General features: G+C 40.7%; 1 protein-coding gene across 1 annotated transcript in view; it reads right to left on the bottom strand.

Annotated features, from left to right (window-relative positions):
- Nucleotides 1-8,971: 8,971 nt before the first annotated feature.
- Nucleotides 8,972-26,324, bottom strand: part of LOC127421610 (venom phosphodiesterase 1) — a 44,901-nt gene continuing 27,548 nt past the window's right edge. Inside the window, exons 18-25 of the mRNA XM_051664759.1 lie at nt 22,364-22,536; nt 22,090-22,135; nt 15,246-15,400; nt 14,956-15,091; nt 13,406-13,483; nt 12,396-12,528; nt 11,144-11,300; nt 8,972-9,280 (exon numbers count right to left, since the gene is read on the bottom strand). Coding sequence (XP_051520719.1) covers nt 9,107-9,280; nt 11,144-11,300; nt 12,396-12,528; nt 13,406-13,483; nt 14,956-15,091; nt 15,246-15,400; nt 22,090-22,135; nt 22,364-22,536 — 1,052 coding nt within the window. The 3' untranslated portion in view covers nt 8,972-9,106. The remainder of the gene's footprint in view (nt 9,281-11,143; nt 11,301-12,395; nt 12,529-13,405; nt 13,484-14,955; nt 15,092-15,245; nt 15,401-22,089; nt 22,136-22,363; nt 22,537-26,324) is intronic.

Below are 26,324 nucleotides of genomic sequence, written 5' to 3'. Positions count from 1 at the left end.
TATGTTATCCATGTGCTTATTCACACGTACATGATCCATGCGCTTATCCACATGTACATTATCCATGCGGTTATCCACACGTACGTTATCCATGCGCTTATCCATACTTACGTTATCCATGCGCTTATCCACACATACGTTATCCATGCGCTTATCCCCACGTATGGTATCCATGCGCTTATCCACACGTACGTTATCCATGCGCTTATCCCCTTGTACGCTATCCATGCGCATATTCACACGTACGTTATCCATGCGCTTATCCACAAGTACGTTATCCATGTGCTTATCCCCTCGTATGCCATTCATGTGCTTATTCACACGTATGTTATCCATGCGCTTATCCACAAGTATGTTATCCATGTGCTTATCCACACGTACGTTATCCATGCGCTTATCCACACATACGTTATCCATGCGCTTATCCACATGTACGTTATCCATACGCTTATCCACACTTACATTATCCATGCGCTTATCCCCTCTTACAGTATCCATGTGCTTATCCACATGTATGTTATCCATGCGCTTATCCCCTCGTATGCTATCCATGTGCTTATTCACATGTACGTGATCCATGCGCTTATCCACACGTACATTATCTAGGCGCTTATCAACATGTACATTATCCATGCGGTTATCCACACGTATGTTATCCATACGCTTATCCACACATTATCCACGCGCTTATTCCCTCTTACGGTATCCATGCGCTTATCCACACATATGTTATCCATGTGCTTATTCACACGTACATGATCCATGTTCTTATCCACATGTACATTATCCATGCGCTTATCCACACGTACGTTATCCATGCGCTTATCCATACTTACGTTATCCATGCGCTTATCCACACATACGTTATCCATGCGCTTATCCACATGTACATTTTCTAAGCGCTTATCCACACATACGTTATCCTTGCACTTATCCCCTCATACGTTATCCATGTGCTTATCCCCTCGTACACTATCCATGCGCTTATCTACACGTACATTATTTAGGCGCTTATCCACACGTACATTATCCATGTGCTTATCCATATGTACGTTATCCATGCGCTTATCCACACGTACGTTATCTATGCGCTTATCCACACATACGTTATCCATGCGCTTATCCACATGTACGTTATCCATACACTAATGCACACTTACATTATCCATGCGCTTATCCCCTCTTACGGTATCCATGTGCTTATCCACACATGTTATCCATGCACTTATCCCCTCGTATGCTATCCATGTGCTTATTCACATGCACGTGATCCACGCGCTTATCCACACGTTCATTATCTAGGCGCTTATCAACATGTACATTATCCATGCAGTTATCCACACATACGTTAACCAATGCGCTTATCCATACTTACGTTATCCATTCGCTTATCCACACGTACGTTATCCATGCGCTTATCCCCTTGTACGCTATCCATGCGCATATTCACACGTACGTTATCCATGCGCTTATCCACACGTACGTTATCCATGCGCTTATCCACATGTACGTTATCCATGTGCTTATCCACACATACACGTACATTATCCATGCGCTTATTCCCTCATACGCTATTCATGCGCTTATCCACACGAACGTTATCCATGCGCTTATCCCCTCGTATGGTATCCATGCGCTTATCCACACGTACATTTTCTAGGCGCTTATCCACACATACGTTATCCTTGCACTTATCCCCTCATACGTTATCCATGCGCTTATCCCCTCGTACACTATCCATGCGCTTATCCACACGTACATTTTCTAGGCGCTTATCCACACATACGTTATCCTTGCACTTATCCCCTCATACGTCATCCATGCGCTTATCCCCTCGTACACTATCCATGCGCTTATCCACACGTACATTATCTAGAAGCTTATCCACACGTATATTATTCTTTCGCTTATCCACTCGTATGTTATCCATGCGCTTATCCCCTCGTACGCTAACCATGCGCTTATTCACACGTACGTTATCCATGTGCTTATCCACACGTATGTTATCCATGCGCTTATCCACTCGTATGTTATCCATGCCCTTATCCCCTCGTACGCTATCCATGCGCATATTCACACGTATGTGATCTATGCGCTTATCCACACATACATTATCTAGGTGCTTAACCACACGTACCTTATCCATGCGCTTATCCACATGTACATTATCTAGGCGCTTATCCACACATACGTTATCCATGCGCTTATCCCATCATACGCTATCCATGCACTTATCCACATGTATGTTATCCATGTGCTTATCCCCTCATATGCTATCCATGTGCTTATTCACACGTACGTTATCCATGCGCTTATCCACACGTACATGTACATTATCCATGCGCTTATTCCGTCATACGCTATTCATGCGCTTATTCACACGTACGTGATCCATGTGCTTATTCACACGTACGTTATCCATATGATTATCCACACTTACATTATCCATGTGCTTATCCCCTCGTACAGTATCCACATGTACGTTATCCATGCGCTTATCTCCTTGTACACTATCCATGTGCTTATTCACATGTACGCTATCCATGCGCTTATCCACACATGTTATCCTTGCACTTATCCCGTCATACGTTATCCATGCGCTTATCCCCTCGTACACTATCCATGCGCTTATCAACACGTACATTATCTAGAAGCTTATCCACATATACATTATCCATGCACTTATCCACACGTATGTTATCCATATGCTTATCTACACTTACATTATCCATGCGCTTATCCCCTCATACAGTATCCACACGTACGCTATCCATGCGCTTATTCACATGTACGTTATCCATGTGCTTATCCACATGTACGTTATCCATGCGCTTATCCAGACGTACACGTACATTATCCATGCGCTTATTCCCTCATACGCTATTCATGCGCTTATCCACACGTACGTTATCCATGCGCTTATCCCCTCGTATGGTATCCATGCGCTTATCCACACGTACATTTTCTAGGCGCTTATCCACACATATGTTATCCTTGCACTTATCCCCTCATACGTTATCCATGCGCTTATCCCCTCGTACACTATCCATGTGCTTATCCACACGTACATTATCTAGAAGCTTATCCACACGTATATTATTCATTCGCTTATCCACTCATATGTTATCCATGCGCTTATCCCCTCGTACGCTAACCATGCGCATATTCACACGTACGTTATCCATGTGCTTATCCACACGTACATGATCCATGCGCTTATCCACATGTACAATATCTAGGCGCTTATCCACACATACGCTATCCATGCACTTATCCACATGTATGTTATCCATGTGCTTATCCCCTCATATGCTATCCATGTGCTTATTCACACGTACGTGATCCATGCGCTTATCCACACGTACGTTATCCATGCGCTTATCCACACATGCATTATCTAGGCACTTATCCACACGTACATTATCCATGTGCTTAGCAAGGAGAATTTATGGTAAGAAAGGATTTAAATATTGAACTGTTTCTCACCCACACCTATCATATCACTTCTGAAGATATGGATTAAACCACTGGAGTCTTATGGATTACTTTTATGCTGCCTTTATGTGCTTTTTAGAGCTTCAAAGTTCTGCTCACCATTCACTTGCATTGTATGGACCTACAGAGCTGAAATATTCTTCTAAAAATCTTCATTTGTGTTCTGCAGAAGAAAGAAAGTCATACACCCTCATGCCGTCTCACACTCGTGTGACTTTTCTTTTTCTGCGGGGCACATACGGAGATTTTTTGATGGAGACGTGAATATATCCATACAATACAAGTCAATGTGGACCAACACTTTCAAGCTCCATAAATCACATAAAGGCATCATAAACGTAATCCATACATCTCCCGTGGATTAATCCATGTCTTCTGAGGTGACACATTCAGTTTTGGGTGAGTATCAGATCAACATGTAAGTCCTTTTTTAATGTAAATCTTGACATCTGCTGTCTCTTTGGCGCGGTTATGATTTTACGCTTGACGCATGTGCACGACACTTTGTGAATACGTGCAATATTTATGTGCTTGAGTGTGTTGGACCCCATTGACTTGTATTGTATGGACAAAAACACCTCATATCTCCATCAAAATATCTCCGTTTGTGTTCCAGAAGAAAGAAAGTCATACGAGTTTGAGACGGCAGTAGGGCGAGTAAATGATGACAGAATGATCATTTTTGGGTGGACTATCCCTTTAAGTCTGTTCGTTATCTTAATAAGGATTCTAACAAAATTTTGTGACATTTGTTTAAAAAAAGTAAAAGCAATTTGTCAATGTTGTCAATAACATGACAAAACACACACATCAGTGATCTGACTAAAATCAATAAATCATGCCATTAAATCCTTTTTTTTTTTTTTTTTTAATAAAATCTTTCACATGAGCATTACACAATCTAACACCATAAATGTGACAAACTCACAGTTAAAATGTAAATAAATACGTTTTTCGGCACGTTGGGAAAATCACTGTATGCACATTTGAACGGCGTTTTCTTCCTCTGAAGTTCTTTTTGATACTTTTTGTATCTTCAAAATACAAGTTTTAACATTGATAACACCAATGACATGAAATCAAGGGACAAACAGTCTTTTTAAATGATTAATGACTGATGTCTTTTTGCTTATTTGCACACTTGTTAGGCCTTGCACTAATGCTTGACCTGAGAAAAACACATAAATAACTGTAAATGTCATAGAAGTGCTGTAACAGATGAAGAGGACGAGGGTTTTGACAAATTCAAATATAATTTCTAAAACAAATGTGTTAAACAATATAGAGTCATTTGACTCCATTTCATAAGTACTGAACGTTACACCTCATGTGATTGTGATTGTAACATTGTAACGGATCTGCTTCCTTTCAAAGTGCTGACTGGAACACAATGACCAGAACTGATGTTAAAAAACAAGCTCTCAGTGAGACCAGTGGTGCCATTCAGTGATATCTGACTCACCAAACAAGCAAGAACCTTCAGTCACACAAAACATCTGAGAAACTAAACTGAAAGGCGATTATAATGGGGACTGTAATGCCTCCTGCGTCTCTTCTCAAAGTCTGCAATTAAAGTCAGAGAGCTCAATATGAACTCAAACACCTCTCATCAAGTTCTTCAAAGAGCAAATGGGCTCCACATTCATTCTTGCATCTTAGGAGAAACATCTGAGACCAAGTTGATTCTTGAATGAACCATTACTGAGAACTCCATTCAGGCTCTTGTGAACACAGAGCTGCCTGTTCTCGGCCAGTCACAGTAAATCCCTGTTGTTTTGAAGTTCTTGTTGAATTCCCTGAATGTTTTCCAGAATGTTGTACTTAAACTGAAACCACATGCATTTCAGACACTAGAGTGTAATATTCATACTATAACACACACGCACCATTATTACTATCATGACTATGTCCAGGTCATTATACTGCAGTCATTGTGATATATAATAGAGGATGAGTGTCTCGTTTCTTCTGTGGGAAACACCAGCTAATGTTTTCCTGGTAAAAGAATAAAGTCTGTTTTGGAATTGCACCTTCAATGAATCACTCCCTATCAATGGAGACGACTCAAACTGCATCCTGAATGACAACACATTTTAATCCTCAAATGGATGAGCCTGATAGTTCACACGAAATTCTGTGAGCATTTACTCGCTCATGTTGTTCCAAAATCTGCATGACTTTCTTCTGTGGCAAAGAGATATTAGGCATTTGTATTAGAAATAAAGAGACAATTAGAAGTTGAAATACTGTGAAGCAAATATTGTATCATCTCATTACACAATGAGTGTGCAAATGTTGCGGTAATGTGTTGACATAAAAACACTAATTACAGGGGCACCCATTACAAGTGAGGAAAAGCTATTGCTTCATCTTACAGAGGTATTTTACTCATTTAGCATCAGTTAATGAGAATGCATACAGTCAGAAACAAGTCATATAGATGCAACTACAACAATTTTAGTGAGAAAGGTGAGGTGACAAGTATCCAGGTATTATCACAAGCCCGTTTGGCATGTAATCACGTGCAGGATGTGGAAATATCGACAATTACATTTTTACTATCGTTTTTTTCTCCCCAAATTGGAATGCCCAATTCCCAATGCGCTCTAAGTCCTTGTGGTGGCACAGTGACCTCAATCCGGGTGGCGGAGGACGAATCTCAGTTGCCTCCGCGTCTGAGACCGTCAATCCGTGCATCTTATCAAGTGGCTTGTTGAGCGTGTTACCATGGAGACGTAGTGCATTTAGAGGCGTCACGCTATTCTCCGCGGCATCCACACACAACTCACCACGCGCCCCACCGAGAGCGAGAACCACATTATAGTGACCACGAGGAGGTTACCCCATGTGACTCGACCCTCCCTAGCAACTGGGCCAATTTGGTTGCTTAGGAGACCTGGCTGGAGTCACTCAGCACACCCTGGATTCGAACTCGCGACTCCAGGGGTGATAGTCAGCGTCAATACTCAAGTTAATGCGTGTGCAGATGGTTCTTCTTTGTCAGACAAGAAGGGACTACCATTAGATCTAAGCCATACTGAATTCAAATATTCATATCCTTAAAAAACATCAGTACTTTTTAGTTGATTCAGGAAAGCTTCGATGTATTGAACCTGTGCCCTCTTTGCTTTCAGTTTTGGGTAATATTCAGTGCTATTCTCCAACTTAGCAAAACATAAATCCCTTTCTGATCACTCATTTCTGCATTTCTCTGCCAGATGCCACTCAGTTCCTGTTGCATGCACGATCTTGTGGTTAGTACACCTATCACCTCTAGGCATAATTTGGAGTTCACACATCTCTTGTATTGATGGAACTCCTTTACTTGTTGCCACATAAACACTTTTGATGGGCTAAAATCCTTCCATACTAAGCCATCCACCTTCAAGTGTATGCACAAATTAGTTTTCCTACTAGCAACCACTTGTAAACACAAATGAAACATGTTCAAGTGCATGCAAGCTGTAACATTATAAACCATGGAGGTAGCACTGTTACATTTCATCTCCAAATGGTCATGCAGCTGTTCCATCGTTATTATAGATTTACAGGTGCATCTCAATAAATTAGAATGTCGTGGAAAAGTTCATTTATTTCAGTAATTCAACTCAAATTGTGAAACTCGTGTATTAAATAAATTCAATGCACACAGACTGAAGTAGTTTAAGTCTTTGGTTCTTTTAATTGTGATGATTTTGGCTCACATTTAACAAAAACCCACCAATTCACTATCTCAAAAAATTAGAATATGGTGACATGCCAATCAGCTAATCAACTCAAAACACCTGCAAAGGTTTCCTGAGCCTTCAAAATGGTCTCTCAGTTTGGTTCACTAGGATACACAATCATGGGGAAGACTGCTGATCTGACAGTTGTCCAGAAGACAATCATTGACACCCTTCACAAGGAGGGTAAGCCACAAACATTCATTGCCAAAGAAGCTGGCTGTTCACAGAGTGCTGTATCCAAGCATGTTAACAGAAAGTTGAGTGGAAGGAAAAAGTGTGGAAGAAAAAGATGCACAACCAACCGAGAGAACCGCAGCCTTATGATTGTCAAGCAAAATCAATTCAAGAATTTGGGTGAACTTCACAAGGAATGGACTGAGGCTGGGGTCAAGGCATCAAGAGCCACCACACACAGACGTGTCAAGGAATTTGGCTACAGTTGTTGTATTCCTCTTGTTAAGCCACTCCTGAAACACAGACAACGTCAGAGGCGTCTTACCTGGGCTAAGGAGAAGAAGAACTGGACTGTTGCCCAGTGGTCCAAAGTCCTCTTTTCAGATGAGAGCAAGTTTTGTATTTCATTTGGAAACCAAGGTCCTAGAGTCTGGAGGAAGGGTGGAGAAGCTCATAGCCCAAGTTGCTTGAAGTCCAGTGTTAAGTTTCCACAGTCTGTGATGATTTGGGGTGCAATGTCATCTGCTGGTGTTGGTCCATTGTGTTTTTTGAAAACCAAAGTCACTGCACCCGTTTACCAAGACATTTTGGAGCACTTCATGCTTCCTTCTGCTGACCAGCTTTTTAAAGATGCTGATTTCATTTTCCAGCAGGATTTGGCACCTGCCCACACTGCCAAAAGCACCAAAAGTTGGTTAAATGACCATGGTGTTGGTGTGCTTGACTGGCCAGCAAACTCACCAGACCTGAACCCCATAGAGAATCTATGGGGTATTGTCAAGAGGAAAATGAGAAACAAGAGACCAAAAAATGCAGATGAGCTGAAGGCCACTGTCAAAGAAACCTGGGCTTCCATACCACCTCAGCAGTGCCACAAACTGATCACCTCCATGCCACGCCGAATTGAGGCAGTAATTAAAGCAAAAGGAGCCCCTACCAAGTATTGAGTACATATACAGTAAATAAACATACTTTCCAGAAGGCCAACAATTCACTAAAAATGTTTTTTTTTTATTGGTCTTACGATGTATTCTAATTTTTTGAGATAGTGATAGCTGCACCAACATGTGTGTGTGTGTGTGTGTGTGTGTGTGAGTGTGTGTGAGAGTGTGTGTGTGTGTGTGTGTGTGTTTAGGGGTAGGGTTAGGGTTAGTGGATAGAATCTATAGTTCATACAGTATAAAAATCATTATGTCTATGGAGAGTCCTCATAATGATAGCTGCACCAACATGTGTGTGTGTGTGTGTGTGTAAGTGTGAGTGTGATGTGTAAGTGTGTGTGTCTGTAAGTGTGATGCGTGTGTGTGATGTGTGTGTGTATTGTGTGTGGGATGTGTAAGTGTGTGTGTAAGTGTGAGTGTGATACGTGTGTGTGCAAGTGTGTGTGATGTATGTGTTTATTCTTTTTTTATTTTATTCTTTCTTTTTGTAAAAAGAAAAGGAATCATGGAATATAAAAATACAATTCAAGACTTAATTATATTGTATAATATTTTGTTCAATGTTATTTTAATGCAGAAATGATCACACAGAGCTGAGATATATCAGATTATTAATTTAATATGAGAGTGATGTAATGTTTCGTGTGTTTATGGCACACATGATATCTGCTCAGGTCAATAAATATTTTCATTTAATTCTTTTGAAACACTAAAATCAACCTCACATAAAAACATAAATTAAATGAGATGGACATGAACATGTTTGGTTCAGGGTTTTGGATGAATGGCAGCGGTTGGGCGGGTCTTGAGTCGCAGGAGCTCAGGGATTGGCCGCTTGCTGTCTTGATAAAAGTCCAGTCCAGTGATCCATTCCACATCTCTCACACGTGATTGGTGCATCCAGAGGAGTGACTCCACCCACTGCGACTCGGGCTGATCGCTCTGTCACACAATCACAGCAGAACTGATGAAATCACACTGATGAGGTCAAATGGAGGTCAAATATTTTCCAGTGTAGAGCTCAGGATGACTATATAACGGCTACTGCACAGAGGGGTTGAAAAGACTGAGACTACATTGACAATTCAGAATCTAATTTAAACTTGCTGTGATGAAAACTGAAGAAGAGTGAAATCTTTGTACAGACAGTGAGATCTTTGGGACATTGTCAAATCATGCTGTAGATCATCAGGTTTAGTTCATGCTGTTATTAAAGCAAAAGAGACACACACCACATACCAACACATTCTCAAATTCATTCTGTTTTTCCCTCAAACAGCTATATTGATTATAGATTTGTAATAATAATAAAAAAATAATTTATGCTTAGGTTCATTAGAATTATGTATTAAATTAGAAAAATGCATTTACAGACCAGTGGTCTCAGACATTTGGGCAAACTGGTCTTACAGAATCACGTTACTAAAAACGGATTTTTACGTGTCTTGTTGTACGTATTGCGTCAGTTTCCTTGTGAAATGAACACTAGAGGCACTACAACAACAATTACATTTATTCACTTTCTCACAAATCATGAGTTAAACGGCAGATTATCAGTTCATAAACACTTACTTTTCACCCTGTTCCTCACACAATGCTATCTTATGACATCTAAACACGTTTACTAAAGCGCATGACTCATTTTAACCTCTTGAGACCCGAGTGTAACTGCTGTGTGCATTTCTTATTTCCCGTTTTGATTTGTAACTAGTAGCACCTAATAAACAAGCAAAAAAATGTCCTCATATGGGGACTAAGTTAATAGAACCATATTGAACAGTGATAACACAATAAAATATAACAAAATGTATATAAAAATGAAGCGAAATGACCCACAGATGTGTTGAAAAATATTCAAGATAACTAACATGTTTTTTCAACTTTTGAGGGAACGTGGTCCTAGTTTCCACATATGTGGACATCATGTTTATCAGCGCGCTGATACGTGAAAAATGAATGGATTTTATAAAGCAACATATCAAATGAAACTAGAGATGCTACTCTTTACAACCAAACAGGTTTCAGTCAAAAAACTTAAAGAGGTTTCTTACCAGAGGCACTTTTGTTGGCACTGTGCCCGTAGGAGTGCTTCACAGAAATCGACGTCATGTTATTGTGTCACGTGACACGGTGCGGCAGAGGTTTAACTCTTCAATGACAGTCTAGAGTCTTGTGAACAGTATTCAGCCAGTTTAAATTCATTTCAATTATGCATTGCATATAGCAAATCCAAAATACAATGTCCACGCATGAGGATGCGGGGTTGCACGAGGTTAATCTTTGCGTTACATAATCAACTACATTTACAAGCTTGTGCGAGTGTGATCAAATTGAGTTCGACTGATAGAGCGTTGCACTTGTGATGTAAAGGAGCGGGGTACAAGTCCTGAAGAGCACAAGAGTCACACGTGAACACGAAGTGTCATAGAAGTACCACAAAATGATGTGGTCGTGTTGTTCATATCACGTTTGCTTTTTATGACACTATTGGTTAGGTTTAGGTTTAAGGTTTAGGGAGGTCGGTCTTTATTGATTAAAAACTCAATAAAGCATTTACCTTATAAACCTCTTAAAGTGCTTTTAGCTCCACCCAGTGGACATTTCACCTCAGAACTGCCGCGATACATGTAATGAAACGCGTAGTGTCATTTTACAAAAATGACGCCACAGTCACGTAATTTTAATGCAATCAGGCTGCTTTTGGATCTCACTGTATATTATTTGGTTTATTACTCAGTCATTACATGAATAAACTGTAATAACAGGAAAACTGTGCTGTTTTGTGTAATGTTGTGTGATACTCACCATGCAGCTCTCGGAGTTCTCTTCTCTGTGAGGTAACAGGAATGAAATGGTCTGCAGTTCTGCGGTACACTCGTTTACCGTCTGTCTGTCGTCCTTACAGCTCGTGAGAACCGCAAAATAATGTGTGGGGAGAGGAATATCTGTACCTGCAACAAACCTGAACACACACAGTTTAATCAGTGTTAGTGAATACTGGATCACCTCCAGTCACAAAACATCTTATTGGAATTTCTGTTCAAATCTGGGACCAATCCTGATGGGAATTTACAGGATTCCAATAATAAAAAAAAAAAAAAAATAGATCTTTAAAATAAAGTCAGAATGATTTCCAACAGGATATAAACATTAATTGTTATTATTATTTTTTTAAAGACAATCTAAGAATTAAACTTTAAATATTAAAATGATTAGTTAATAATAATTTAGTTTTTTAATGAATTGGTAACACTTTATAATAAAGTAACATTCGTTAACATTAGTTAATGCAATAGGTATCATTAATAATATTTTGTTTTACAACATTTATTAATATTTGTTATTGTTAGTTAATAGAATTTGTTAGTTCATGTTAGTTCATAGTGCATTAACTAATATTAACTTATACAACTTTTGATTTTAAAAATCTATTAGTACTATATGTTGAAATGAACATGAACGATAAACAATATACTTTTACAGCATTTATTAATCTTAATTAATGTTAACTAATGTTGTTTACTAATGTTAACAAATGGAACCTGATTGTAAAGTGTTACCAACTAATTGTATAATTTAATCAATTGTTTTTTCAAATAATTTGTAAAGAAGTTAAACTAATTTTACTTGCTTAAAGTAAATGAAGCTTATTTAATTTTTTTGCATTGTGACATTACTTTTATGACAATTCAGCACATTTACATTATATATATATATATATAGGAGGACTTTTTTCTTTTTGCATTACATTAAGAGAATATGAAAATAGTTTTAAATATTTTTATTTTAAGTGCGCTTAATTGTCGTGAAAATACTGTGACAATGCCAGATATCTTAACAGTACTAAAATAGGCCCCATGTTCTTAATGCAAATATCATTTCTTCTTTTGTGTGATTTTGGGGTGAAATATGAGCTGTGCATGTGTTCATGTGATTCACATTAATTGATCCCTTTAGGATCTTTCTGGACTGGTTCCATATGATGATAGAATAGTAATTCCAGCAATAATCCTGTTACAGGTCTGGATGTGTTAATGTTGTAACTCATGACACATACTGTTGAATCTGCTCTGGAGTGTCAAAGTGTCCGTCGTAGTCATAATCATAAGCAGGACCCGTTACAACATTAATACTGTAATACTGCGACGCGTACTTGAGTAACAACACCTCCTGAAAATACTGCCACAATCCTGCAGAAACACACACAACAAAACAACGAGTTCAGTTTCAACACAAGAGAGTGTGTGTGTGTCTGTGTGTGTGTATGTGTGTGTCTGTGTTTGTATGTTGTATGTGTGTGTGTGTATGTGAGAGTGTGTATGATGTGTGTGTGTGTGTGTGTGTAGTGTGCATGTATGTGTGTGTGTGTGTGAGTGTGTATGATGTGTGTGAGTGTGTGTCTGTGTGTGTGTGTGTCTGTGAGTGTGTATGTTGTATGTGAGTGTGTGTGTGTGTGTGTGTGTGTGTACGTGTACTTGTGTTTGTGTTTGTGTGTGTCTGTATGTGAGTGTGTGTGTGTGTGTGTGTACGTGTGTTTGTGTACATGTGTGTGTGTCTGTGTGTGAGTGTGAGTGTGTGTGTGTGAGTGTGTGTGTGTGTGTGTGTGTGTGTGTGTACGTGTACTTGTGTTTGTGTATGTGTGTGTCTGTATGTGAGTGTGTGTGTGTGTGTGTGTACGTGTGTTTGTGTACATGTGTGTGTGTGTGTCTGTGTGTGAGTGTGAGTGTGTGTGTCTGTGTGTGAGGGTGTGTGTGTGAGTGTGTGAGTGTGTGTATGATGTGTGTGTGTGTGTGAGTGTGTGTGTCTGTGTGTGAGGGTGTGTCTGTATGTGAGTGTGTGTGTGTGTGTGTGTGTGTGTACGTGTGTGTGTACGTGTGTTTGTGTACATGTGTGTGTGTGTGTGTCTGTGTGTGAGTGTGAGTGTGTGTGTGTGTGTACGTGTACTTGTGTTTGTGTATGTGTGTGTCTGTATGTGAGTGTGTGTGTGTGTGTGTACGTGTGTTTGTGTACATGTGTGTGTGTGTGTCTGTGTGTGTGTGTCTGTGTGTGTGTGTGTATAACACTCACTCTTAAACTGCGGGTACATTGGCACCACGTTACCCAGTGTGAGAGCATCAAACTGTTCTTCAGATGAGCTGTTTAGATCTGTCAACACAACAGATAAAGGAGAACGTTTGCCTTAATGTCACACCTGCGGCTTCTGCTGCCTCTCCTGTACGCCACCAGAGGTTACCATCTCCTGAGTATTAACATCTCACAAACTACATTTCCCATAAATCCTCCACTCAGACTGATTACTCTCACACTTGTTCCACATTAACTCTGGTTATTTAAGTTCCCTGTTTTCTCGCATTCAGTGCGAAGTCTTGTTTGCCTTGTCAACATTTCTGAGCGTTATTTACCCATCCTGTTGTCCCTGTGTTTTGACTCCTGCATGTTTCTCGGATTTCCCAGCCTGCTTGTGAGTTTCATGGCTAATTGCCTGTTTACTGGATTACACTTCTGCCTATCAGAATTAATTGGTTAGCCTTCCTGGACTGTCTGCCCGTGTACCGAACCACCGCCTGCCTTTTGTTTTCTTTATTGTTTTGTTACTTTGTTTTACTATTTATATTATTATTAAAACTGCATATGGATCTTAACACTCCTGCCTCGGTGTCCTAGCTACACTTAATGTTGTTTAGATATAAAAGTTAATTTTACTAATACACAAAACAAAACATTGAACAAAACAGCACTTATTGAAACTAAACTGCAAAAACAACCTTCAGACATCAGATGGATGAATTCATCAGCATGTTAAAATGTCAATAATGTCACAGTGAGGTCATAAGGAGGAAGCCAGATAATTATTCTCATGTTAATATTCCACTCATAGTATGTTGTGTATTCCCGCTGAACACCTGTACAATGAACTTCACTAACAAGTTAATTACCTCACTCAAACACATCATATATACCGTATGTCACATTAATCAGCTATATCCACAACATAAACATCATATTACAACTGATATCCGCACAGGCAATGAACACAACGAACAGGTGAACTAAGTCACATGCCAGTCAAAATTTAACTTCACTTCAAAAATACAATTTAGCTTATTTTTGAGATTAATTAATTTCATTTCCACAAGAATATTCCATGAAATTAAAAAAAAACAAAAAACTATTTAGGGGTTTTTATTTTATTTTGTTAAAGATGAATCAATTTAATTAGATGGAATTTTGTTATGAAATTGAAATGCAGTTTTTTTCACATTATCCACTTGTGTTATTTCTGTTGACTAAAATATATACAGTATATGACATTTTATTCAGAATAAACTGACTAAAATCAATGAATATAAAATATTATATATATAAATTTAAAGGACATTTTTGTCAAAACACCAAAATTATGATAAAAAAAAGTGGAAAAAACTGTTTACATACTTTAGAAATCTTAAACGTAAAAAAAACAGCCTGTTTAATTGTAAGAGTCAGAGAGAGGCTGAAAAAGTGTCATGAAAACTAAATGTGGACTGTTTTTGGAATGAAACTACTTTACTAACATCATACATGGACCTCAGGGGAAAAATAAGTAAGAATAAACACATGTATGTTGTGTCACTCACTGGGCGGGTACAGAAAAGAGTGTGTGATGTTAACAGCGTTCTCATACTGATCACATGTTGCACTCTGATTGACTGGAATCCTGACGTCTGCTCGGAGACAATCTGAGACAACCGGAGACACAGAACCACCTTCAACCTACATGCACGCACACACACACACACAGACACACACACAAACACACAGACACACACAGACAAACACACACCGCAGGTTTTACATAATAGTTAAAACATCCCAATGCTGTTCCTAATTGAGCTCATTAGTGTATGTGTGTGTGTGTGTCTCTCACCGGTTTGTCCACAGTAAATGAGCTCCACACAGGTGTGTGTGTGTGTGTATTATATGCACTGATGAATCCGTGTTGATACAGCAGACAGTATTCAGCATCAGTGTGTAGAATCCGCGGACGGCCGAACAACATGTGTCTCCTCACGCTCGCTGACACTGAACACACACACACACGTCACAGAACAATACTCAGCACATTCTGTTAAAGTTTATCAGATGATGTTTGAGAAATCGTGGCTGTTTCTGGTAAAGAATGTGCTATGAATGTATAAAAGAGTTCCCTGTCTGTCACTCACTCGACGTTGTGTCAATGTAGTGACACTAGGGGTTCGATCTTGAGAGTCCCAATCACCTTTGCTTAAAATAGAAAAGGCCAATGAAATTTGGTGAGTGGAATTTGCATGCCACTCTCTGCCCCGGACATATGGGTATAAAAGGAGATGGCGTGCATGACTCATTCAGATTTTTTTCTTCGGAGCGAATGCATGTATGTTCGTCCTCTCACTCTTTGCTACGCTGCTGGATTTTTATGACGCATATCAGTGGTCACCCTCACACGTTTGAGTGCTGTGTTTCCCCTGGGCACTTTGGCAGCCTGAGTCTGCAGGTGCTAAAAGAGTATATTAGAAAGAGTATATTTCCTTCTAAAAGAGCTCGCACAAATGCTTGCCGTCATTTTAAAGACATCCTTCCGCGTTTGCGCTACTGGATGTGGCCGTTATCACTCCCCTCCGGATACGCATGAAATCTGCCTGGAGTGTCTGGGGCACCAGCACACCGAGGCGGCTTTCGTGGAAGGGTCATGTTCTAATTGCGAGAACATGCCCCATGAGAACGTTGCGGTCGCGGCTCACTTCCTTCTTCTTGAAGCAAGGAGCCACCGCGGTTGCTCCCCAACCCGGTCCGTCCTGGGCTGATGCTCAGCCGGCCGGATCGGCAAGCACTACGGGCGAACTAGATGTGGACATGGAAGTGTTTCCGCCGGCTCAGCCCCCGCGGACCTCCCATCCCCCAGCACGCTTGTTCTGTCTGGACGAGCTGTCGAGCAATGCAGGTGGTCTGCCTCAGGGCGGGTTTAATGTGTCATTTGCGGCTCGCGACGAGGATGAGCTTTCGGTCACGGTATCGGAGGGTGGGCTTCTGCTATTGAAAGTGGATGAATCTTCTGAGCTCCTGGCCATGGGTGGTAGAGCACGGCGTAGCGGTGCATTTAAGCCTGCAGGGCGCAGCCACCTGGCGCGACCAACCAAGGCTCCCTTCCAAGGCCTGTAAGTTCTCTTCCTCTTTAATGATGAAGGCTTACAAGGCCGCGGGTTAGGCCGCTTCCGCCCTTCACGCCATGGCCATCCTGCAGGTCCACCAGGCCAAGGCGCTAAAAGACCTGCACGAGGGTAGGACCGACCCAGGGCTGATGCAGGAACTGTGCACTGCGACTGACCTTGCCTTACGCGCGACGAAGGTCACGGCGTGTGCCCTGAGGCGGACGATGTCCACGCTTGTGGTCCAAGAGAGGCACCTGTGGCTTAACCTTGCGGAGATGCGTGGCGCCGAGAAAGTCCGCTTTCTTGATGCGCCCATCTCCCAAGGGGGGCTTTTTGGCGACATCATAGAGGATTTCGCCCATCAGTTCTCGACGGTGGTGCTCACTTCCATCAAGAGGGTGGGGGACCTGCAGGCACTCTCTGTTACCAGCAAATGCCTGGAGTTCGGGCCAGCACACTCTCACGTGATCTTGAGACCCCGGCCCGGTTACATGCCCAAAGTTCCCACCACTCCTTTTCAGGACCAGGTGGTGAACCTGCAAGCACTCCCTTCAGAGGAGGGAGACCTGGCCTTCTTGTTGCTGTGTCCAGTTCGCGCCCTGCGCATCTATCTGGACCGCACGCAGAGCTTTAGATGCTCGGAGCAGCTCTTTGTCTGTTTTGGAGGACAGCAGAAGGGGAAAGCTGTCTCCAAGCAGAGGTTGGCCCATTGGATTGTGGATGCCATTTCTCTCGCATACCAGTCTCAGGACTTGCCGTGCCCCTTTGAGTCTGGGCGCACTCCACTAGAGGTGTTGCGTCCTCCTGGGCAATGGCAAGGGGCCCTCTCTAGCAGAGATATGCAGAGCTGCGGGTTGGGCTATGCCCAATACCTTTGCGAGGTTTTATAACCTACGCATAGACCCGGTTTCGACCCGAGTGTTACGCAGTAACAGCAGGTAGACCAGGTGGCCAGTTGGGTGTACCGCTTGCATTGCGCCTTTCCCCTTTTTCAAAGGTGATAATGTGCGCTTTTTGTCCACTACAGTTCCCTGTATGCGTGGTGATTAGGGTTGCAAAATTCTGGGAATTTTCTAAATTGGAAACTTTCCATGGGAATTAACGGGAATATATGGGAATTAATGGGAATTAATGGGAATAAATTAGAAATTTGCAAAATTGCAAGTTAGCCTATAACAGGGAACTTAAATGTAGTTGGAAAAAAAACATCTTGCAGCATAATCTTGGTTAAAACAACCAGATTTAATGCAAATTCAGTTGAATTTCTACCCTGTGCATTCCTCAATCACATGCACACAGCACACTACTTACTGCAGGCTACTTATTACAGCAGGACTATTGAAGACACACTACTGCATTTGAGCCCAAGGACTACATCCAGTCAAGTAATTTTTGATGATATTACTAGGGTAAATATATTTGATCTATGGTATTAAAGTTTAACTAGCAAATACTAAATCAAAATGTGTTTATACAGTAGCTAGCTAGCCAGTAAATCAGATATGATAAATGTAAGCTAGCTAACACCATTTCATTGACAGTTTAAGAAGCTAACTATCATGGTGCTAGCTAGCTCACCTGTGATGCTGTTTCTTCTGCCTTCTGCTAGCCAGTTTTCTGTTATCATACAAGTATGTTATAGTTTGATTTAACATGCTGATTGAGGAGTTTTCATCATACAATACAACCAACTGTAAATTCTATATATACTTTTTTTTATTGTATAATGTGTATTCTATATTGTGTGTATTGTATACTGTACAGTGTATGCTATTATTTGTATATTGTGTTGTGTGTAATTATGTGTACATTAGACTATAAATTGTGTTGTGTTAATTTGATGTTATTGTAAATTGGTATATGTCTCATCACTGTCACGACTGCTATGTTGATCGGAACTGCACCCAAGAATTTCACACACCATTGCACTTGTGTATATGGTTGTGTGACAATAAAAGTGATTTGATTTGATTTTGATCTATTCATTTCTATTCATTTGTCCAGCATCAATTGTCAAATATTTTTGCCATTCCAGAATATTCCAATTGTTTAGCTAACTATTTATATATCTGTGCATGGCATTGCATTACTGTTTTTACAAGCTTTTTTCTAATCTTACTCTACAGAACAATGCCACATGCGCCATCTGATGTGTGGATACATTTCACCTCAGCCAATGTAGAAGGAAAGGCTGTGTACATTTGCAAATACTGTGCAAAGACCTATGTTAAGAATGCCACAAAGATGTAGCAGCATATAGCCAAGTGCCCAAAGTTTTTTTCCAATATTTCCAAAATTCCCCAGCTTAACTTCCCATGGAAAGTTTCTGGAAAGTTTCCAGAAATCTACCGGAAATTTTCCGCCCCTTTGCTACCCTAGTGGTGATTCCCCTTTGGTAATCCCGTATCATGAGTTTCCACAGTTCAGTTTCCCCCTTAGGTGAAACCTGTGTTTCCCCTCATCAGAGCTTTTCTCAGTCTCGGCCACTGTGCTGCGTACCCTCTCTGTAGATAGGGTCCTCCTGTGGTATCATTCCATATGTGTACTTACCCGTTGGTAAGTCCATGTGAGGTATTCTCCACATGTTAACCTCCCTCTGGCAGGATGTGGTCTCCATAGTGCTCTCCTTCCTGGAGAGGGAAGAGCACTTCCCAGCGCTATTCTAGAAAATGCTCGGCAGGAGATTGCTTAACAGCAAATTAAGAAAGGCACCGCCGGTAGCCTACTTGGGTAAGTGCCCTCTCCCCCCTTAATGGGACTAGGGATACACCTAACCTAACTCACTGGAAGGTCATGACATGGTTGAGCACTCGCTGCGAGGCACGCAGCAGCTTGCCCGTGTCCACACTTCCGTGCCTCGTGACACGGTTCAGCACCTGCGGCATTTCAAATAGGAACCCCTAGTGTCACTACATCGACACAACGTCGAGTGAGTGACAGACAGAGAACGTCTTGGTTACTGATGTAACCTCTGCTCCCTGATGGAGGGAATGAGATGTTGTGTCCCTCCTGCCGCGGCATTTTTCAGTCTGTCATTCAGTGTGCGGACAGCATTTGTTTGTGGACTCAAAAATCTTAATGGTCCTAAATGTACGTTTAATTTTCTTTATCCAAAATATAATTTCTTTTTTTTTATTTTTTTATTGATATGGGATTAAATATGACTGGTTTTGTGAGAAACACTTGTAGGGCTTTACTGATTGTTTAGATCAGTGTTACTATCAGAAATAATTAATAATTATTTCTTTAGTTATTAATTAATATTTAAATAAATTAATTGAATTTAACTCATTAAAACCTCATATGGGGCTCCAGTAAATGTAGTGCGCTACGTTTAGGAGCGGGTTTGGTTATTAGCAATAATTAATAATTACCAAAGATAATTATTAATTATTAAAATCAATAGAACATTGATGAGAATTAATGTTAGCTTTTTCTAATCCTTTAAATCAACAATTATCAAAGATAATCATTAATTGTTAACATCGATGAAACATTAATTAAAATTAACACTAGCTTATTGATCATTCAAATTCAATCATCAAAGATAATTATCAATTATCAAAAATCAATAGAATATTAATAAGGATTAACATTGACGGGGCACCACCCTGAAATCAGGGACTAATAACCAAATATTAAAACCATCTCAATATTAGATTGTTTTCTTAGGAAAATCGACATCCGAAGAATATCGATTTCGGGAAAAAAACAATGAATGAAGGTTTGAATCCGAGCACTGACATCCCGTCAGCATGACACAGGTGTATGCAAAACAAACCAAAACACTTCTCTTTGTAATATAAACAAAGTTTATTTACGCAGTAATATCAATTAATAATTAATACAATGCAGTCAATAAACTTCCGACTTACAAACTAAACAGTGATATGATTAGATATGGAAATAAAATAATCCTATAACACATGAGGGTGTGTGTGTGTGTGTGTGAGAGTGTGTATGTGTGTGTAAGGAGGGACGCACACAAAATGGCAGACGTGACTCTCGTGGAGAGTATGTCACGTGAGACTTCCGGTCAGGGAATATGACCGCGAATGGGGGCGGAGAGAAACCAGTCAATGGCGTCTACCAGTTACCGTGTGTATCCACTTGTACGATAGCTTAGGGACAAAGCTGAGCTTTAGCATGAAGCTATCTAGGAGCCAAAAATTTGTGCCAGAATGTTTGTGAGGGGTCACGTGCATGTGTGTGTGTGTGTGGTTAGTACGAGAGAGAATTAAGTGACGGCCCTAAAGCCGATTTCGTGATCGTGGGAGAGAAAGCAGCTGTTAGTTCATCGCTCAGAGACGCAGTGGACGGCTCGTAAACAGTCCCGCGTTCTTTGACTCTTTAATGGATAACTCAGTTTACCTGTCTCACCCGCGATGGCGGAATTGCACAACAATCCAATTTGGTTGGACCACAATACAGAAAAACTCATTCGTGATAATTAATACCCTGAGTATTAATAATGAGCGGACATGGCAGTCCGTAAACTGTACAAGCAATAACCTTGAAACACAAGAATAACACACTATAATATTCTATCTCTGCCCAGACGTAAACCTCTTACTTGAATCGCATGAGGACACAGGTAAAATGTGTTTTCCTCCGTCCTTTAACTCTGACCCGGTTCCTTGAGGCTCGGGTGATGACGGGAGGCCGTTTCCTCGCTCTGTTGGCGGGCACAGCTGACTGCTTCTCAGCGGGCTGGCGGAGAACTCAGAAAATATCGACTTGATTGAAGATGGAAGAGAAATCTTTAATCTCTTCACTTCTACAGGCAAACGGATGAAGATGCGAATTGCTCGGCAGTCTCCTTCGGATCCGTTAGAGTGTTCGGTTGAACACAGAGTAATCTCAACTCGTCCAGCGAGATGGAGATTGTATGGCCACAGTTTCAAGTCAAATGTTACTTCCTTGTGCCACAAGGTTGCACCTGAGAGCAGCGATGAACTACGTCTATACTTGGTGAACGAAGTTGCTTGAAGCAAATCCCGGAAGCATTTCAGAGGTATTTCTACTCCTGATGATGTCATGGTTTGAGGTGCGTTCTGTTGTGTGCCTCATCCAATAGGAGTTGAGAGTTCGATCCTTTAGTGAGCAAGGCTTCATGGGATTTGTAGTCTGTTTTGGACTCCCTTTGTTTGATTTTGGCGCGATTTTTATCAGTAAGATTTACGACTTGGTATGTGGGGGCTGAGTTAGGTTTTTACGACTGCCTTTGTCTTCTATATGAATACATGAGGCCCAACACACTCATTAACATCCAAATGTTATTTTATTTACACAACATGGAACAAAAATCCTGATATAAAGTGATTAACTCATCTGGATTCATTCAGATTTACTGATTAGAAAGTGTTTATGTGTCTGTCGCTGTGTGTCTATCTTTTGTGCAGTTTATCAGTAGTTCACCTGATTGCTTCATATAAGCTTATAATGTGAAAGATTGTGTTTATCAGTATTTATATTCATAGTGCATTTCCAGCATGTTTTCTTTTGAGTTTAAAACAGGCCTAAGATTGGAGAGAAAATTTTCATTTATAATGTATGTGTGTGTGTGTGTGGAACTGAATTTACCTTCTGTGTCTGTGAGATTTAATCGTGTGTTGAGATTCATTCCATCCTGAAAAACACAATCACACAATGAGGTGTATCGAAAGTGTGTTTGGATTGTGTGCTAGTCATTGTGTGTGTGTGTGTGTGTGAGTGTGTGAGCGTGTGTGTGACTGTGTGTGTGTACCAGTTGCGGGCAGCTGCAGTTGAGTGTGTGTGTGTGTGTGAGTGTGTGTGTGTGTGTGTGTGTGGGTGTGTGTGTGTGTGTGGGTGTGTGTGTGTGAGCGTGTGTGTGTACCAGTTGTGGGCAGCTGCAGTTGAGTGTGTGTGTTGGCTGTAGGCTGGTGAGCGGGCACTGCTGCGGTGCGCTCTGTTCCTGCGGGTGATGGGGTGTGTGAGGTGGAGCCCGCAGCAGGTGATTCAGACTGCCGTGAGTGCCGTTATTCTGGAACGGACTGATTCCCAGAACATCTGAGAGAGATTCACATGAGAGTGGTTGTGTTAGGTTATTTTTTATTATTGTTAATTTATTGCTTGCAGACAAGAATCCTGCCCCTTTTCCCACTGCTGATATCATATACAGCACAGAAGAGAAATTGTAATGATAACATTCAAATTACATTATATAAAAAGTTATTTTACTTCAGTGGTCCTCCACCTTTTTGATTTCAACACCCCTGACATCCAAGACAATAGCAAAGGGCTTCTTACCCCAGAAATGACAAGCATAAATAGATTAAAATACTTCATCCTCATTTATTTCATGATTATTAAAGTTTCAGGATCAGTTTATTTAATCAGTTGATTATAATGTTGGTATGACATACTGTTTTTCAACAGACATTTTTAGAGTCTTTCAAAATCCCTAAACAAGACTTAAATGATCAACTGTAACTTCTCCAGGAACTTTCAAGCTACATACACTAAAGTTGGCACAGACCTTCAGACTGTTCTGACTGAATGTGCTATATCTTTTTTTTTTTTCAATTAACATTTTGTATTGACTTATAAACATATAACAACATATATCTGGTGGTTGGAGGAAGCAGATGTTACACATCGAGTCAACATTTAACATTTAACCCCCACTATTACCCCTCCCCAATCACCAACCCCATCCCGACTCCCAAAGAACATCCCTGTGGTCACAAATAGAATACACACACACACACAAATAAAAAAACGTACTTAATCGGTTAGCCAAACTTTTTGACAATATTTTAAATTCTAGTTGGATCGGGGAAATTGGACGGTAACTTTTACACTCGCTTGGATCTTTGTCCTTTTTAAGAATCAGACTGATCCGGGCTTGTGTTATGGTTGGCGGAAGCTTTCCATTCTTTAATGATTCCGTATAAATTTCTAACAAAAGTGGAGCCAGTTCTGTAGCATAGGATCTAAAAAATTCAGCGGCAAAACCATCTGGCCCCGGAGCCTTACCAGTAGGAAAGGCCTTAATTACCTCGCCAAGCTCCTCCAAGGTTATCTCAGAATCAAGAGAATTTTTTTTGCTCAATCGTCAGTTTAGGAAGTTCTAATGGTTCCACAAAGTTTCTAATATCTTCATCAGTAGACGAAGGCGTGGAACTATAAAGATCAAGATAGAATTCTTTAAAGGCATTAATAATATCAGTGGGTGAGGTAAATATTTCACCACCAGCAGATTTCACTGAGGGAATGGTAGAAAAAGACTCGCTCTGCTTTATATATCTAGCCAAATGCTTCCCTGCTTTGTCCCCCGACTCAAAGTATGACTGTCTTGCCCTGAATAACCAAAACTCCACTTTCTGCAACAAAATAGTGTTATATCTGTATTTCAATCGGGTCAGTTCTCTGAGGCCATCAGATGACATACGACGCTTCAGCTCTGCCTCATCACTTTTAATATTTCCTTCCAACTCCACAAGTTCTTGTGCTTTGGATTTTTTGGTGAATGAGGCATACTGTATGATCCGACCCCTAAGAACCGCCTTAAGTGCCTCCCAAGCCACGCCCACAGAGGATACTGAGGACCAGTTGGTCTCCATATAAACATTGATGTCAGCCTTTAACATTTGTTGGAATTCAGGATTTTGCAAAAGGGACACATTAAAGAGCCAACTATATGATTTCTTTTTCTCTATATGTGGCAACACCTCTAAACTCACCAGGGCGTGATCTGAGACTAAAATGTTTCCAATTGAGCAATCAACAACAGATGAAATGTGGGATTTGGATATAAAAAAAAAAACTTTTCTAGAATAAATCTTATGGACTGATGAAAAAAATGTATAGTCCCTACCAGATGGGTTCAAAAGTCTCCAAATATCTGTAAGACCAAGATTTTTACACATCCTATGAAACATCAGTGTTGCTCTAGGGGGTTTACACACTTTTGCTTCACTGTGATCAAGGACTGAGTCCATCAAAAGATTAAAGTCTCCTCCCAATATTATATTATGAGGGGTGCCAGCAGCTTGCACTATCTTTCCAAATTTTTCTGCTTCCTGCGGAGAAAGATGCGTTTCTTGAAGAAACACTATATCATATTTCTTATGCTTAAGAAGAGAAATAACCTTCCTTCTTTTTATGGGGTGCCCCAACCCATTCATATTCCATGTGGAGAGAGATAATCCGCTCATATTAACATTTGACATTTTGACACATTAGAAAAAATAGATTGTGTGTCAATATTATAAAGACCACATTCCAACATTAGTGTAATAATCAAACCCCAAACTTCCCCCCAAACCAAACAAACAGAAAAAAGAAAAACGTGTGCATTAACCCCGCACACGACAGCGCCAACCGGCGTCCATCCCTCCAAATTCAAACAGTTCATACAAGAGCCCCCACAACAACTGCTGTCGGATTGCTCAAGTCCGGTGTTTCTATAAAACTTTTGTGAGACAGAATTACACAGCAAAAAATAATCTATAAAACAAACTCCAGACAATAAGCGGAATAAACACAAAAAAAGTGTAGATTCATCCATAAAACTGTCCTGAAGGTGTGTTCCTCCACAGATCAAGCTCCAGTTGCTAATGGAACCAGCACAAAAAACAAAACAAAAAAAGGGGGCTGTTCAGTTCTTCGGGCAGTCAAACAAATGTTCAGTAAGCCGGTCCATTCGGCTGCTACATGAGTTCAACAAAAGACCTAATCACTCCAATGTCCTGCAAGAGATGTTCCACAAAACAAACTCCAGGCCAATAGGAGGCATAAGCACCAAAAACATGCAGTATCATCCACATACTGTCCCGAAGAAATTATATTATACAAAACAAACTCCCGCCGCTAGGTGGAACCAGCACAAAAAGAAACAAAACAGCTTCCTCGGGCAGTCGAGTGTATGTTCAGTGAGTTGGTCCACTAGGCAGCAACATGAAAATCATGAAAATCAAAAAAATGCTTGCTGTGGACATGTAAATTCTCTACGGCCATCCTTAGTATCTCTTCTCAATTTGGCCGGAAATATCAGTGCAAAAGCGACCTTCCGTTGATGTAAGAGTTTCTTGCATTCCTTTAATTTATCACGTTTCTCTCGTTGAATTCGCAAAGTCTGGGAACAAGAAAATGGGTAGCTCAGTGGTAAAAGATGCTGACTACCACCCCTGGAATTCACTAGTTCGAATCCCAGGGTGTGCTGAGTGACTCCAGCCAGGTCTCCTAAGCAACCAAATTGGCCCAGTTGCTAGGGAGGGTAGAGTCACATGGGGTAACCTCCTCGTGGTGGCTATAATGTGGTTCGTTCTTGGTGGGGCATGTGGTGAGTTGAGCTTGGATGCCGCGGTGGATGGCATGAAGCCTCCACACGTGCTATGTCTCCGTGGCAACGCACTCAACGAGCCACGTGATAAGATGCGTGGGTTGACAGTCTCAGATGCGGAGGCAACTGAGACTCGTCCTCCGCCACCTGGATTGAGGCGAATCACTACGTGACCACGAGGACTTAAAAAGCACATTGGGAATTGGGCATTCCAAACTGGGACAAAAAGGGGAAAAATCCCCCCCAAACAAATTCACAATTTAATGTCAGCCATGATTAATTTAATCCATGAATGAAAGTGTCCAATAAGAGAACGGTTACTGAGATTAAGCGAGTAGTATTCAGCTGGTCATGTGATCTCAACATGGCAGCCCCCATGAGGGGACCCTCTCCAAACAGCTTTTATAAGATCACTGAAACGTCTAGAGTCCTCATCTCATATGATCTGTTATGACTTTATACATGTTTCAAAATTACCATTAATTTCTTTAGGAGTAAAACTTTTTAAAAG

This window comes from Myxocyprinus asiaticus, chromosome 30 (genome assembly GCF_019703515.2).
Source record: "Myxocyprinus asiaticus isolate MX2 ecotype Aquarium Trade chromosome 30, UBuf_Myxa_2, whole genome shotgun sequence".
NCBI classification, from domain to species: domain Eukaryota; kingdom Metazoa; phylum Chordata; class Actinopteri; order Cypriniformes; family Catostomidae; genus Myxocyprinus; species Myxocyprinus asiaticus.
The sequence above is the reverse complement of the archived record's forward strand: the minus strand, read 5'-3'. Positions and strand labels throughout refer to the sequence as shown.